General features: G+C 49.2%; 1 protein-coding gene across 2 annotated transcripts; it reads right to left on the reverse strand.

Moving 5' to 3' along the window:
• Positions 1-336: 336 nt before the first annotated feature.
• On the reverse strand, positions 337-15,937 carry LOC115399622 (thymidine kinase 2, mitochondrial-like). Of its 2 annotated transcripts, XM_030107124.1 has the most exons (11): positions 15,058-15,937; positions 14,415-14,808; positions 7,173-7,279; positions 4,779-4,853; positions 4,430-4,483; positions 4,214-4,303; positions 3,895-3,968; positions 3,552-3,640; positions 3,383-3,465; positions 3,194-3,326; positions 337-610 (listed from the first exon to the last, which is right to left on the reverse strand). In XM_030107124.1, the coding sequence occupies exons 3-11, from the start codon at positions 7,227-7,229 to the stop codon at positions 429-431; spliced, it is 837 nt and encodes a 278-aa protein (XP_029962984.1). In that variant the 5' UTR covers positions 7,230-7,279; positions 14,415-14,808; positions 15,058-15,937; the 3' UTR covers positions 337-428. The 2 variants fall into 2 exon arrangements, with proteins under 2 accessions (XP_029962984.1, XP_029962985.1); XM_030107125.1 differs by lacking the exon at positions 15,058-15,937 and having other exon boundaries at positions 395-610; positions 3,194-3,274; positions 14,415-14,788.
• Positions 15,938-16,986: the final 1,049 nt, after the last annotated feature.

Genomic DNA, 16,986 nt, shown 5'->3' on the forward strand with positions numbered 1-16,986 from the left:
TTTCCAGGTTTTCTCAGGGTTGTTTTATCAGACTGTCTGGTTTTCTCTGTTTTTTCAGTGTCGTTCATAAACGCTCAGGTCTATAAATGGAATAAATGGTAATAAAATGGAACGCATCAAAACTGAGTGTGTCTCATCCTCCTTCTAATAATATATTATATTAGAGGCTGATTCAAATTAATTCAAACAGTAAAATGTAAGTCGGTTCAGTGAACGGATCTATTGATCTGTGTAGACCTGGACTTAGACCTGGACTGTGTTCACAATAGTCCAGTTTGTAATCAGTACTGATGAATCCGTCACACTTCAGGTCTGACAGAAACCCTAAAAAAGGAACAGAAGCTTCAAAAAGATCAGTTTTATTGATTCCAACAGAAAAAAAAACATTTCAAACATTCTTCAGTTAAAACTGAGAAAAATGAAGAACTCTATGAGTCTCTTTCAGGTCCCCCCAGGTTCAGAGCTCTGCTCAGATTGGGAGTGTGTGTGTGTGTGTGTGTGTGTGTGTGTGTGTGTGCGCATGTCAGAAGATTGTAGCAGCCAGGATCTGCTCTCGGTTCTCTTCGTACTTGAGCATCATGTCCTGATGGTCGCCGTCCGCAGGAATCACCTGAGGACAGGCACAGAGGTCAAAGGTCACATCCACCAGCGTCTTGGGGACCGCAGGTATCACCGGGAAGCTGTTCATTTGCCATGACTGCTGTGTGTGTGCACGCACACAGCAAGGGGGGGTCAGCCCCACCTCCCACCCTCAAAGGGCGCTACGCATTTGAAATTCGAACCGAGCTTCAAGGCCCACGTCTGAGAGGAGGTGATGAACTGTGATTGGTCAGGATCTCACAGAAACTGTCCAGTCCCGCAGTTCCTACTTTCCTCCAGCAGAGTTCTCGCCCGACGTCTGAGGAGGGAGGAAGGGAATGTGCAGGTCCCACAGCCGGCAAAGGAAGGGTCGGCCCTCAGACCCAGGGCCTAACCAGAGAGGCATCCAGGATCCAGGCCCCACCAAGGACCACCAGAACAGGCCAGAGGAGCACCGCCTCTCCTCTCACAAACTGTTCTTTGAGAGTTCCACAGGCGAAGCAACCAGCTCCTTCAGCCTGAAGCGGGATCTCCGGCCTCCAGCCATAAGCACATGGCAGACTGAGCGACCAAGCCGAGGCCCAGTCAGCCCCAGCGTCTGACTGCCACCGGGCCCCGGATCCACTCCTCCAGCCCACGACAAGGACACGGTGGAAGAACCACGGCAGGAACGGGTCTTCAACCCTTCAACACCTCCACCTTCTACCACTGCACAGCAACAGGCAACGTTAGCAGGGACCTGCTAACAGGAGACAAAGAGCAGCCACCTGGCTAGCACCAAGCAACTGGCTAACACCGAGCAGCTGGCTAGCACCAAGCAGCTGGCTAACACCGAGCAGCTGGCTAGCACCGAGCAGCTGGCTAGCACCGAGCAGCTGGCTAGCACCGAGCAGCTGGCTAGCACCGAGCGACTCTTCCTCCAAAGACCATGGAACGTGGGAACTATCTGGGCTTTAGCATAAACAGGTTTTTCTAAGAACTGTTTGCTTTTATTATGTGTGGATTTAATTGAGATTGTTTTCTGGTTTTGATGAACTGAGGATAAGTTAACAGTCTGTAGGCTGATGATCACTTCGCTTCACCCAACACCGGGTTTGCAAGTTAATCTTGGTACTGAACTGTAATGCTTCAGCCTCCAGCATCACACCAAAACATCACCTGGTTAATCCAACATCTTCCACCTGGTCTGACGTGATGGACCACCCAGATCATGTAGACTCTTTTTGAATTGGCTTTTACAAAGTGGATTTGAGAGAAGAACACAGGCCTCAACTATCTCTCAAGCCCTCCTTTGTTACCGAGCACATGTGCCAAGCACATCCCTCTGATCCGCCATTTTAACTGTAGTCTTTGGCTGGCCGCCATTTTGATCTGTAGCTTCATACCCCAGTCCTCCATCTAGCGTCACAAACCGTCCCTCTCCCTCACACACACACACACACGCACACACACATTCATATAAAGACGAGTTGTATAGACACCTAGATAGATTGTGTGTTTGGTTTTGCTTGGTTGTGAATAACGATCGAGTTCGAGTTGGGTCCTGAAATAAGAGGATTTCACTCCTCCCCCTGACTGTGCCCCCACCGTGTGTGTGTGTGTGTGTGTGTGTGTGTGTGTGTGTGTGTGTGTGTGTGTGTGTGAGAGAGAGAGAGAGAGAGAGAGAGAGGGTGTGGACAGATAAGTTCAAGTGCATACCGGGAAGCAGGCTCATAAACATCCTGTTCTGAGGAGGGCTCCTCAGAGCGACTTTTTAGACCACTGAAACTCCGAACAAAGGATGAATTTGGGGTGAACAAACTTAAACACTATGTTTTTGGGCTTCTGAGACCTATATGCCGTGACTGAAAAATAGCATATGTCCCCTTGAAATTGAAATCACAACTGTCATGCCCTGTGCCCCTGTGGCCATGTGGGGGCGCCCTGTGCTTGCCCTGCCCCACCAGTTTCTGTCTGATCCTCTTGTTCACCTGCCTCATTATCACCTAATGTGTGACACCTGTGTTCCCCTCTATTTAAGTGCTGCTCCCCTTGTGTGTCTTGTGGGCTCCTTGTGGGTCTGTCCACGTGTTCTGTTGTGTGTCCATGCCCTGCATCAGGGCAGTCCTGAGTTTCTGAGTTCTCCGAGGTGTGGTCATAGCCCTCTACCTGAGTGGGGGGGGGGGGTTGCTCTTGGGTTCTTGGGCCCTGGGCTCTCGGCTTGTCGGTCTTGGCTCCCTGGGAACCGTGGCCTTCCTCTACCCCCTTCTGAACCAGTGTGTGGACGTCTGAATGGTGGGGCTTGGGTCTGGGCTCTGGGATGGCTGCCGGTTGAGTGCCTCTCTGGCCTATTTCTGGTCTTCTCAGGGGTCAGAGGTCATATTTTCATGATCACTGTCACATTTGAACTTGATCACACTCATCTTTAACCACTCTTCATATTCTGCATGTGGAAGGAAACATTCCTTTAATAAATCTGGATTCATCTTGGTGAACGTTCTGAATTTAATTCACAACACTGAGTTTCCGGACTGAGTGTCTGCACTGAGACTTTAGAACCTCAGATGACGAGTGAAGTGGACTGGACGGTTGGATTCTCTCGTTAAAGGCTCTGGCGCTGTGGAGTGAAGCTCACCAAGACGGGAGCCGGCAGCGAGAACGAGGTCCGTCTGACCAGCCAGTCCTCGTACAGCTCGTGGATGGCCTGCAGGTGCTCCTAGATACACACACACAAACACACACATCCACACACACACACACACACAGTGCTGACGGGGTTAGGGTTAGGATTAGCAGTGCACAGGACGAAGAGCTGCTTCCTCACCAGTGTCATGCCCTCCTCCTCCGTCTCTCGGCAGCGCTGCTTCAGCCGCCGGTGGCACGTCTCAGGATCCGTCTGCAGGTAGACTGAGAGAACAGGGAGGAACGTGGAGCAGTTCCACCAGAACACGCTCCACATCGCACAGAGACGGGGACAGTGTGTGTCCTCTCACCAATCAGATCCACTGGAATGGACACGTTGGTGGTGATCCAGTCGAACCACTCACTGAGCACGGCAAAGTCCACCTCGGGCATCTTCCCACTGCAGGAACATTCCAGAGCACAGACTGATCCAGAACTGATCCAGAGACTGATCAATAAAGATTCGCTGATGGAAACTGGTTCAGATCCAGCCCTGGGCCATGTTCTGATCCGGGTTTACCCAAAACACCCGGTCCACAGGACCCAGAACCAAAACAGAACATCTGAAGCCTGAGGCTCGGGGTCTCAGCCGGTCCTGATTCTGGAGCTGATTGATCAGTGGACAGATAGAAGGACTGATCAATGATTTCGTACCTTCTGAAGAGGTTCTCCTCAAAGATGTACTTGGCGCTGAAGATGGACCTCTCCATCATCTTGACGGGAGCCTCCTGCAGCAGAGTGGAACACCGATCAGCTGATCAGCTGATCACATCAATGAAAACTGTCTGAAAGAACAGCAGCACAACAAAGAGCAGAAGAAAGAGGGCGGCTGGAAAACCAGGACTCCAAAACCAGGACTCTTCAGTGACTTCAACGATTCAAACACAGAAACTCTGATGGATCAGGACTGTGGTTCTGGTGGCTCAGAACTGGTCCTGGTGGATCAGGACTGTGGTTCTGGTGGGTCACTTACTGTGGTGGATGTGTGTCGGTCCAGCATGGTGAGCTGGATGTAGCTCTGCAGCGTCAGGCCCCAGCGTTCAGGATCCTGGTACCTCAGAGCCTGCAGGGACAAAGAGTCCTCAGAGACGACCTGGAACCACAGCTTGACCACGTGTGTGAGCAGCTGTTCCCATCTGAGTGAGACAGACCCAGAAAAACAACCTGAACCTGGCTGTTGGAACATTACCAGAGGATTGTGTCCTCGGACGTTCCTCCACTTGGAGACCGGCTCTGTGAAGACCTGCAACCAACCAGAGCAGAGGGTCAGTCCACCATCCGGTCCAAACAAAACCCCACCCTGCAGTCTGTTGTTTATCCAGGCCTCAGGAGTCCAGGTCCACCAGCCGTGACCTCCAGGTGAAGGAGTGTTGGACTGAAGGAGCAGTTCCACTGTTATTTTGAAAAAACAGTCAAAGGAGGCGGGGCCGTTTTGAAACCAGAGGACACGAGCTGTAGAGAATCAGGAGGACAGGTCCCGGAGACAACATGGTGTCTCTGGGACATGATTTGAGAACAAGAGTCAGAATGTGATCTACCTTGACATCACTGGTTCTGCTGAAGTACTCCAGACACGTGGTCTTCCCACTGGCAATGTTCCCCTCCAAAACGATCTGAGAGCAGGCACACAGAGACCAGGTCAGCAGAGACCAGGTCAGCAGAGACCAGGTCTACAGAGACCAGGTCTACAGAGACCAGGTCAGCAGAGACCAGGTCAGCAGAGACCAGGTCTACAGAGACCAGGTCAGCAGAGACCAGGTCTACAGAGACCAGGTCTACAGAGACCAGGTTAGCAGAGACCAGGTCAGCAGAGACCAGGTCTACAGAGACCAGGTCTACAGAGACCAGGTCTACAGAGACCAGGTCTGCAGACACAGCTTCACACTCAGACACCTGAGGCCTGGACACTGACCTGGATTAACAGACCCTGGATGTCTCAGTTCCCTGGACTATGAAGCAGGTTCTGAACCCGGTACTTCAACCCAGACTCCTCCAGTCCTGATGAGCGTTCACATTAAAGAGGCGGAGCTTACAGCTTCCAACCAATCACAACCTGCTTCACTTTAGATCTAACATTCAGTTCAGTTGATGATTCCACTCCTAGTACAGGCCTCAGGTCTGTATGCACACACACACACACACACACACACACACACACACACACACACTTTTGTCTTCCTATCCTCGTGGAGACCTTCCATTGACTCCCATTCATATCTAACTCCTAACCCTAACCCACACCAAAACAATGTGTAGCACTAAAGCAGGGGCGGACTTACCATTAGGCGAAACTAGGCAGTTGCCTCGGGCCCCAAGTTCCTGGGGGCCCCATAAAACTCCTCATACACTTATGGTTAATACAGTTATTACTTATTTATACACATTAATTATGTTTTGATTGAAATCCTGTCCCTAAAATGCCAGCAGAATGCTTATTGTATTATGTGTGTCTCGGGGCCCCCCCTTCAGTCTCCACTACATTGGATCAGTCCATCTTACTGTGCATGTGTGGAGAGGATCCAGGAAGAGCAGCAAAACATACGAAAACAAACGGCATGAAGACAAGAGAAGAGCAGAGAAGAGAAAAGAACAGAAAAGAAAAAGACGATGAAAAGAAGCTGCCCCAGCGGTGCTGAAAAAAGGAGGATAAAGGAGGAAAGCAGAAAGCTGCTGTCAAAATGCTCCAAAGTGACGACATACTTCACTGCGGCAGCGGCGAGCAGCAGCAACCCACCACGGCCCCAAGCCAAGTCGGCCCCCGACCAACTCGGTCCCAAGTAACTGTTCCATTGGAACGGAGCACATTTAGAGCAGCCACACGTTGTTTTTATTTTTTTAATCCTCGTGAACGTCTGTGTGCGTCTCTGCAATCAGCGGATGGTGCGTTCAGGAGCGTCGGAATATTAATTACTACTAAAATTATCCGGGGTTACAATCGCTACATGTGAAGGATTTGTGTGAGCCCCCCCCCCCCCCCGCCCCCCAAACTGACCACCTATGTGCAGATGGTTTTAAAGGTGCTGTAGGCAGGATTTTGCTCGTCAATGCAAATTTTCCTGTGTTTGTTTGGATTAAATGTTAGAGTATCCATTGATAATCCTTTAGGAGTGTAGCATAATTGCACTACCGTAAAGGCGCAGCGTTTCCATCTGTCTCTGTTCTGAGCTGAAAAGGAATCTCAAAGGCTCCAGGTATCTTTGACCAATCAGAAAAGCCCATGAGGCTCTAACCGTGATTGGTCGAGTGGCGTTCGTCGCACGTTCTTGTGGGAGGGACTTAACTTGCTTAAGGGTGTGATGTCAGAGAAAACAGGACAGGATTGGCTGTGCTGGGTTTCAAATCGCCATCTTAGATGGGTCAAATCGCCATCTTGCTTAGGTAACCCTAAGCAAGATGGCGGAGATGCGGAATCCTGCCGACAGCACCTTTAATGAGACAGATGTTGCAACTGAGGCTTTACTGTTCATGTTCAAACTTAGTATGAATCAAAATAAAATACAATATCCACAACAACCAGCAAGTGTAACGGCGACGTCGACACCTGTTTGGGAGGGACAGTTGTCGACGTGTGGAGATGAGCAACTAGTGAGTATCAAAATGGCGTGTGTGTTGTCTTCTCATTTGAGAGGGCCCCATTCCTGCCTTTGCCTTGGGCCCCAAATTTGTTAAATCCACCACTGCCCTAAAGAAATGTTTTTGCACTTTTACTTTTTTCAGTAACCACAACATGGTCAAGAAAACACTGTTTCCCCTCATGGGGACCCAAAAAATGTCCCCACGAGGTAGGTCGTGCCGGAATTTCCTATCCTTGTGGGACATTTGGTCCCCACAAGGATGGAAAAACGTGCACGCACACACACACACACACACACACACACACACACACACACACACACACACACACACACACACACACACACACACAGACTCACCACTGGTTTCTTGTGGTCTCCGTCCCGCTGCAGCTTTCCTTGGAGGGCAGAAGACATAGTGAGACAGGAGTCGTCCAGTCCCTCAGCTGTGGCTACAGGTCAGCAGGCTACAGCCAGGAGACACAGAGACGTCATGACAGTCATGTTCTCCAGTAATAAATCAACATGGACCTAATGACACAGTACACAGCTCCTTATGTTGAAGTCTTGCTGTGTTGGGAATGTTCCACTAACAGTGTTGTTTCTCCTTTTGGACCCACTTTCAGTCATCTGACTTGACGTGTTTCTGTCTGCTGCTTTATAACATGAATATAATGGAAGAAGTGAATATGATGTGTTAATACAGTGCAGCTGGACTCCAGCAGACTGGTCAAACACCCTGATCACTAACGGCTGAAGACATCAGGCTTCAGTCCAGCCATGCACCACCATAACTCAACTTTAACTATTTCTACTGCTATTAGCTTTAAAGATTTAAACTCAAAGTGCGGACTCCTCCTCAGTCAGCATGTTAACTTAACACAACAAGAGCCAAAGTTCAGATGTGGAAGAGGGAATGATTAGAAAACATTTTGGTCATTTGTAAGACTGCAACTATTACTCGAGTAACTGGAGTACCCCGAGTACCCCGAGTACAAAAAAAATGCTTGAGACAAATTCTTATACTTTGAGGCTTCGTTGTGGCGATGAGATGCGCGCGCGAGAGAGAGATGTCGTGTGTGTGTGTGTGTGTGTGTGATTAATGGACATATCCAGGCGATGCAGGATATCAGACTTCTGTCTGGAGAGATAAGGAGGTCTGCCTACTAAACTGAAAGTATCTAATCGCTCCGGTGACGCACCGCGATTCAGAAACAAACAAAAAAATTGCTTAACAAACTCCAATACTAAATGATATTATGCTGACAATATATGTGCTACATTTTCTATAAATAATCTGTAATAAAGAGCAGATAAAAAGTCTGGAGAAACGGAAAAGCTTCTCGAGGATGCTTGGATCAGTGCGCATATATGGAACGCGCACTGCGTGAGCCCAAAATGTACTCGATTACTCAAAGAAATCATCAATGGAATACTTGATTCCAAAAATACTTGATAGTTGCAGCTCTAGTCATTTTTATGCAGATTATGTCTCGGAAGGGGAGATTTCTGAGGCACCCTGAATACATCACATAGATTATTATCAACAATAAAAAAAAAACAGAATAAAAAGCAGATTAAAGGAGCCTCAAGTTGGGGCCATCCGCCATCCGTACCATCCGCCAACAGCCTGGAGGGGGCCATGCTATCCCTCCAGAATTACTACTGCAACAACACATCATCAGTAGGGTAAAACTAACGTGTCTCACGACGGTCTCCACCCAGCTTGGGAAACAGGAAATCCTCCGAGGGAGGGACCGCCAAAGCAGACGGGAGCCGTCTGTGCCTGAAGAAGGCGCTGACAGCAGGCTGGGCTGGCTACGGGATCTGCAGCTGCAGCTGCGCCAGGTGGATTAATTTTCATAGTGATTTTCATGAAGGTGCACATCTCTAGTGTTGGAAAATGTGTGATAGCCTTCAATCCACGGTAGTTTTTTGGAGCTATCATCACTTAAACCAAAGAAAGTCAGCTCGGCCGAGCAAGCTCACAGACCCAGCTTCCGCCTGATATTTTTAGCAATATCTCTGGAACGGAAAGCGTTAGAAACTTAGTTCTTTCTATTTCTGAAACTAGAGAGTTACAGCTTTATAACAAGCTATCCTACAGCCTTCTATGCCTTCTGGAAGTTGTACAAAATCCTGGTAAATATCTTTAAAAAAAAGTTCAAAATCAAAAGAAGTTGATTTTCTTTTATTATTTTCTATATATGTTAAAAACGAAAAATGATAGACACTTACTCTTTTCTTTGTTGGAATCTATAGCTTTCTAGCTTTCAAACAAGCACACCCATGGGTTTCTACTCCACCTGGAGGCTATGTAACATAGCGTACAAATTTTGTCATGAATTCTGAATGTAACCCTCATCTCAAATGCAAGTAAAGGGACAAGAACATCTGATTTATTTTTATTTTTATATAAATATATATAATATTTATTTATTTACTTATTTCCTTTAATTACATCTAAATTACTTTCAGGGCTGTTCCTCTTATTGTCTTTCTGTCTCTGTTTAGTTATATGCTGTCATACCAATGTTCCCCCCTCAGCCCCTCCCCTTCTCTCTGGCCTGGTCTAATTAAGCACATGAAGCGGGCGTGTCAGACAGCTGCAGTAAGTACACACATGAAAAAGTAACAAACTTTTAAGTTTAACACAACATGCAAAACAAGACGAAGAGAAAAAAAGAGTTGGACTGCTAAATACAATTTTAAAAGATTGCTTTGTGATTTAATAATCTCTGTTGAAACCAATTATCTTTTGAGGTCTCACGGTAATATTAGGGTGTAACATTTAGTGTGGGATTACATACTGTGCAAGTAATATGTAAGTACCCTTCTGAAGCTGGAGTTGTGATAATGTTTTACTCTGTTTCAGGATTAGTGGTGGTTATGCTACATAAAGTAAAAGAGATGTAGATCGCCAGCTTCCACTTCAATATGGATAGTATGACGGATATGGACCAATGTGGATTGGGTGGCAGCCGATGGCAGGGTGCCCGGCAACCTGATCCCTGGACACAGAGACTCGCTCTAGGGACATGGAATGTCACCTCGTTGGGGGGGAAGGAGGCCGAGCTTGTGGGGGAGGTTGAGAGGTACCGGCTAGATATAGTCGGGCTCACCTCCACTCACAGCCTGGGCTCTGGAACCCAAACTCTCGAGAAGGGCTGGACTCTCAACTGCTGTGGCGTTGCCCGTGGTGAGAGGCTGCAGGCTGGGGTGGGTTTGCTTATAGCCCCACAGCTCAGCCGCCATGTGTTGGAGTTCACACCAGTGAACGAAAGGGTCGCATCCCTTCGCCTTCGGGTCGGGGATAGGTAGCTGACTGTTGTTTCGGCTTATGGGCCGAACAGCAGTGCAGAGTACCCGGCCTTCTTGGAGTCCCTGGGAGGGGTGCTGGACAGTGCTCCGACTGGGGACTCCATTGTTCTACTGGGCAACTTCAATGCCCACGTGGGCAGCAACAGTGAGACCTGGAAGGGGGTGATTGGATCGCACGGCCTCCCCGATCTGAACCCGAGTGGTGTTTTGTTATTGGACTTCTGTGGTAGCCAGTTTGTTCATAACAAACACCATGTTCGAGCACTGGGGTGTCCATAAGTGCACTTGGCACCAGGACACCCTAGGTCAGAGGTCGATGATCGACTTTGTTGTCATGTCGTCTGACCTCCGGCCGCGTGTTTTGGACACTCAGGTGAAGAGAGGGGCAGAGCTGTCGACCGATCACCACCTGGTGGTGAGTTGGATTTGCTGGCGGAGGTGGAAACCGGACAGACTTGGCAGACCCAAACGTGTTGTGAGGGTCTGCTGGGAACGTCTGGTGGAACCCTCTGTCAGCAGGGTTTTCAACTCCCACCTCCGGGAGAGCTTCTCTCATGTCCCGAGGGAGGCTGGGAACATTGAGTCCGAGTGGACCATGTTCTCCATTTTCTCCACCTCCATTGTCGAAGCAGCTGCCCGGAGCTGTGGTCGTAAGGTCTCCGGTGCCTGTCAGGGCAGCAACCCCCGAACCCGGTTGTGGACACCGGAAGTTAGGGCTGCTGTCAAGCTGAAGAAGGAGTCCTGTCGAGCCTTATTGGCTCGAGGGACCCCAGAAGCAGCTGACGGGTACCAGCAGGCTAATTGAACTGCAGCCCGAGTGGTGGTGGAGGCAAAAACTCGGGTCTGGGAGGGGTTCAGGAGGCCATGGAGGAGGACTACCGGTCGGCCTCGAAGAAATTCTGGCAAACCGTCCGGTGCCTCAGGAGGGGAAAGCAGGTCTCCACTAACACTGTTTACAGTGGAGGAGGAGCTGCTGACCTCAACTGGGGATATCATAGGACGGTGGAAGGAATACTTTGAGGACCTCCTCAGTCTTGTCACCATGTCTTCCGTAGAGGAAGCAGAGGGTGAGGTCTCAGAGGCAGACTCGTTCATCACCCAAGCTGAAGTCACCGAGGTGGTTGGTAAGCTCCTCGGTGGCAAGGCACCGGGGGTGGACGAGATTCACCCTGAGTATCTTAAGTCTCTGGATGTGCTTGGACCGTCTTGGTTGACACGTCTCTGCAACATCGCGTGGCGGTCGGGGACGGTGCCTCTGGATTGGCAGACTGGGGTGGTGGTTCTCCTGTTTAAAAAGGGGGACCGGAGGGTGTGCTCCAACTATAGGGGGATCACACTCCTCAGCCTCCCCGGGAAAGTCTATTCCAGGGTACGGGAGGGGAGGATTCAACCGATAGTCGAACCTCGGATTCAGGAGGAACAATGCGGTTTTCGTCCTGGTCGTGGAACAGTGGACCAGCTCTAGACCCTCCATAGGGTGCTCGAGGGTTCGTGGGAGTTCGCACAACCAGTCCACATGTGTTTTGTGGATTTGGAGAAGGCATTCAACCGCGTCCCTCGTGGTGTCTTGTGGGGGGTGCTCTGGGAATATGGAGTCCGGGGCCCCTTGTTAAGGGCCATCCAGTCTTTGTATGACTGGAGTAGGAGTCTGGTCCGCATTGCCGGCAATAAGTCGGACCTGTTGTTGGACTCCGGCAGGGCTGCCCTTTGTCACCGGTTATGTTTATTATTTTTATGGACAGAATTTCTAGGTGCAGCCAGGGGCTGGAGGGGGTCCGGTTTGGGAACCACAGGATTTCATCTCTGCTTTTTGCAGATGATGTTGTCCTGTTGGCTTCATCGAACCCGGGCCTACAGCATGCACTGGGGCGGTTCGCAGCTGAGTGTGAAGCGACAGGGATGAGGATCAAAACCTCCAAATCCGAGGTCCTGGTCCTCGACCGGAAGAAGGTGGTCTGTCCTCTCCAGGTTGGTGGAGAGACCCTGGCCCAAGTGGAGGAGTTCAAGTATCTTGGGGTCTTGTTCATGACTGGAGGAAAGATGGAGGTGAGATTGACAGGCGGATCGGTGCAGCTTCTGCAGTGATGCAGTCGTTGTATCGGTCCGTTGTGGTGAAGAAGGAGCTGAGCCGAAAGACGAAGCTCTCGATTTATCGGTCAATCTACGTTCCCACCCTCATCTATGTTCATGAGCTTTGGGTCATGACCGAAAGGACAAGATCCCGGATACAAGTGGCCGAAATGAGTTTCCTTCGTAGGGTGGCTGGGCGCTCCCTTAGAGACAGGGGGAGGAGCTCAGTCACCAGGGAGGAGCTCGGAGTAGAGCCGCTACTCCTCCACATCGAGAGGAACCAGCTGAGGTGGCTCGGGCATCTGTTCAGGATGCCTCCTGGACACCTCCCTGGGGAGGTGTTCCGGGCATGTCCCACCGGGAGGAGACCCCAGGGAAGACCCAGGACACGCTGGAGAGACGATGTCTCTCGGCTGGCCTGGGAACGGCTTGGGATCCTCCCGGAGGAACTGGAGGAAGTGTCTGGGGACAGGAAGTCTGGGAAGCAACAGGGAAGCAAACAGACTGAAATGCACAGACATGTGCAGGCAGTCAGACTGTGAAAACCAAGCATGTACTTCAGACAGTGATGATGCTGATGACGAGAATGGGGATGAAGAAGAAATCGACTGATTCCTCCTAGATGTGAGAAATGTATGATGTGACCTACCACAAAGCATAGATTACAGTGGTCTAAAATTATGCATGTTCCCTAATTTTTTTGGCATTCCTTGGTTGAGTTCATAAAATTTCTTAATAATAATACAAAAAAGTCAATTAAATGCTATTGTTCATGTTCTTTTCTCAATAACAGCATTGAAATCATCAATTTTCTGGAAAACTATTCACAATTCATTTATGTGTTAAAAGACAGATAATGTTGGCATTTTTGCACAAATATTATTAATGACAGAACATTTATTATTTTTTTCCTCCTAATTATGTAAATAATCCACAACATTTCAAACAAATATGTTTAACAGGAAAAGTAGGCTCATAAGTGTGAAACTTAATTTTGTTTAAGATTCACAATTCATGACAAATTTTCAATGCAATGTAACATAGCCTCCCGGAAGAGTAAGAAGCAATGGGTGTGCTTGTTTGAAAGCTAGAAAGCCATAGATTCCAACAAAGAAAACAGTAAGTGTCTATCATCTTTGGTTTTTAATGTATGTAGAAAATAAAAAAAGAAAATCAACTTTTTTTGATTTTGAAAAATTTTGAACAATATTTACAGGGATTTTGCACAGCTTCCAGAGGGTGTAGAAGGCTGCAGGATATCTTGTTGTAAAGCTGTAACTCTTTAGTTTCAGAAATAGAAAGAATTAAGTTTCTAACGCTTTCCGTTCCAGAGATATTGCTAAAAATGTCAGGCGGAAGCTGGGTCTGTGAGCTCGCTCGGCCGAGCTGACTTTCTTTGGTTTCAGTGATGATAGCTCCTAAAAACTACCGTGGATTGAAGGCTATCACACATTTTCCAGCACTAGAGATGTGCACCTTCATGAAAATCACTATGAAAATTAATCCCTCAAAATGGTACCGATGTGCCCTCCGGCTCATGTACTATTTGCTGCCTCTGCCGCTCCTTTACGGTGGCGCGCCTAGTTTCACTTTCATTTTTGCGCTCGCGCACACAGAAAAAAAAACAAAACAATGGATTTACAGAACATTGAAAAGTAGCGAGTAACGCAACCATAAATCTAAATGTAGTGAAGTAAAAAGTACAGATACCTGCTCTAAAATGTAGTGAAGTAAAAATGAAAGTACCCCTTCATTTTTTTACTTGAGCAAAGTACAGATACACAAAAAAAAACACTTAAGTACAGTAACGAAGTACTTTGTAGCCCTCCTAATCAACCCAAGATCCAGTCACAGTGTCTGTATACCTCTGACAGAGCAGTTCTCAAATAAGGCTCATAAATGACTTAATCAGGAGTCTACTTCTATTAGATGAAAACCAGTGATGATAAATACGATCTTTACGCTCTGCCGAGGATGCAGACAGGCCCAGTGAGCAAACTCTGGAGCTGAAACTGTAAATGTGAGCAACTGTCCTACACTGTTAACCCTCTGATACACATTACATCTGGGATCACACAATTTAACAATCATAACCCCACATTTATTAGATGAATTTATACACACACTTTATAACTCTTGTCACCAAAACCAGTGTCTTCTAAATGAAATACTCAAAGAAAGGAGCTCAAAGAAAAAAAAATGAAAATGTACCTCTGACAAGTGATATATTCCTTTAGTGGAATCCTCTCCGCCGGTCCTTCACTAGGATCCACATCCACTTGAGACCGCCGAGAAGACGTCCAGGTCCAGCCTCCTTCACCTCCGTCCTCCTGTCTCTCCTCCTCCAGCAGCCGTTTCTCGCCGCTCCTCTTCTTCAGCCGCTAAACCGTTTTTTTTTCTTTTCTCGCCCCTCCTTGGAGTTGGAGCGACCCAAAAAAACAAACCTCCGCCGCACCGACGTGCACTCAACTCATGAACCGCTTTCCAAATCGTCAGTCTACTCAAACTCAGTTTCTTTCTTCCCGTTAGATGCTGAAGCCAAAACTCCTTTTCCTCCAGGTGTCTCTCTCTCCCGCGTCCTCCTCCCGTCTTCTACTTCCTTCCCCTCAAAAAAAAAAAAAAAAAACACTGACCCCTTTAAATGCAATCGGAAACCAAAGCTTCCAGATTAATTTCCCGTGACGTTCAATAACAGAGTTAAAATGAACTTCAAACCTAAATAATTTCATGCATAACAGCTTTAAATGCACATAAAAACACCTCTGTGAAAGAAAATGTATAAAAGTAAATATGAATTAGGTGTATTTAACCAGGGTACTACAGTTACTTTCCACCACTGCACAACAGTAATCACCTGCCAAGGCCCGACGCCTCAGTGGGGCCAACAACCGGGAAAACTCCAAAGCGGCCGACCACACCGGCCTCGTACCAGACAGCCCAGCTACCGAGCCAGGCGGAGGAAGCACAACGGCGTGCCCACATGGAGGAGAAGCACTCCTCGTGGGGCCGACACCCACAGTGGGTCGGCCGTACAAACCAAAGGGAGCGTCCGCGTCCCGATGCCTCGTGTACTTCCAGATAGTGACGACAAGCCTCCCGTCATCCGGCGATTGCAAACGATCTCACCACGGAGATGCCTACTGCGACACCCAAGCATCGTGGTGGAGATGGGATGGTTAGCTTCAGTTACAGCCTTTGGAGCGGCATCCGCAGCTCCTCATCCAGACCCACATCCAGACCCACACCAGACCCACACCCAGACCCACACCAGACCCCCGCTGAAGAGGTCCAGTCAGCAGAGCTCCTCCTTCACTCCACGGTCCTCATGTTCTTTCCTGCAGGATCTGCTGCAGGTTCTTCACAGAAGGTTCCAACCTGACAAGTTAGTGGAACCTTTGTAAGCAACGTCAGCAGTGAAGCACCTCCAGGACCTCTAGACCCTCCTCTGTTCTGGACCTCCAGACCCTCCTCTGTTCTGGACATGAAGACTGAAGGTGGTCTGTGTGTTCTCGGTCTCAGAACCCTCCAGACCCTGCCGTTCCTCCTCTGCAGGTTCCTTCGTTCAGCCCCAGACCCAAACCCCGCGGACCCGCCTGGTCCACGAAGAGATGCAGGAGACCTACCCGGACCTGGCCTTCAGGGGCCGCAATGTGGTCCTGGAGAGACCTCCCAGAGGGCACGGCAGCACCAGGAGCAGCAGGAGCAGCAGGTCTGGGAGAAACACCAAGCCTGCAGCTCCAGCTGATGGAGGAGCAGCAGGGGGGCCAGGGGGCCAGGGGGGCAGGGGGGGCCGGGGGGGGCAGGGGGGGCAGGGGGGGCAGCTCCAGAGGAGCTCAGCGGTCCTCAGGCCATTTCTCTGCACATCACTCTGAGAGCCGGACTCACAGAGCAGAGCCTGAAACCTGAAGACCTCCAGCCCACATCAGAGCATGGTAAAACACACACACACACACACACACACACACACACACACACACACACACCCTCTGCTGGTCTTGACAGCTGCTGACCGTCCCACAGAGCCGCGGAAGCTGCCGGGCTCGCCGGGCTCGGTGGACGAGGAGACGGAGCTGAGAGGCCTGGCGGAGAGGATGGGCCAGCTGAGTGTGAGCGGAGCAGCCGGGGGGTCCAGCAGGAGGAGGTCCCCCCCGCCGGGGGGCCGCCGGGGAGAGGAGGAGGCGGAGGAGGAGGAGAAGAGCTACGTCGTGCTGTGAACAGGGAGGGTTGAAGACTCAGGAAGCCACGCATGCAGAGGAGGAACATGCAAACTGCACAGAGGAGCTGCAGACGGCTGGCGGTTCCTCGGTGCTTCTGGAGGAAGAGCTTTACCTCTGATTTCCAGGTTTTCTCAGGGTTGTTTTATCAGACTGTCTGGTTTTCTCTGTTTTTTCAGCGTCGTTCATAAACGCTCAGGTCTATAAATGGAATAAATGGTAATAAAATGGAACGCATCAAAACTGAGTGTGTCTCATCCTCCTTCTAATAATATATTATATTAGAGGCTGAATCAATTTAATTCAAGCAGTTGAAGATAAGTCGGTTCAGTGAACGGATCTATTGACCTGTGTAGACCTGGACCTGGACCTGGACCTGGACTGTGTTCACAGTTGTAATCAGTATTGATGAATCCGTCACACTTCAGGTCTGACAGAAACCCTTAAAAAGGACCAGAAGCTTCAAAACGATCAGTTTTATTGATTCCAACAGAAAAAAACATTTGAAACATTCTTCAATTAAAACTGAAAAAAATGAAGAACTCTATGGCTGAATCCCATTTCCCCCC

The sequence above is a fragment of the Salarias fasciatus genome, chromosome 13, assembly GCF_902148845.1.
Source record: "Salarias fasciatus chromosome 13, fSalaFa1.1, whole genome shotgun sequence".
Taxonomy (NCBI): domain Eukaryota; kingdom Metazoa; phylum Chordata; class Actinopteri; order Blenniiformes; family Blenniidae; genus Salarias; species Salarias fasciatus.

Coding starts and splice junctions, on each gene's coding strand:
- LOC115399622 (XM_030107124.1), bottom strand. CDS start 7,229: ATGTCTTCTGCCCTCCAAGGAAAGCTGCAGCGGGACGGAGACCACAAG. Junction 3,641..3,894: donor GAGGAGAACCTCTTCAGAAG/GTACGAAATCAT, acceptor ATGTTCCTGCAG/TGGGAAGATGCCCGAGGTGG. Junction 3,466..3,551: donor CATTCCAGTGGATCTGATTG/GTGAGAGGACAC, acceptor CTGTTCTCTCAG/TCTACCTGCAGACGGATCCT.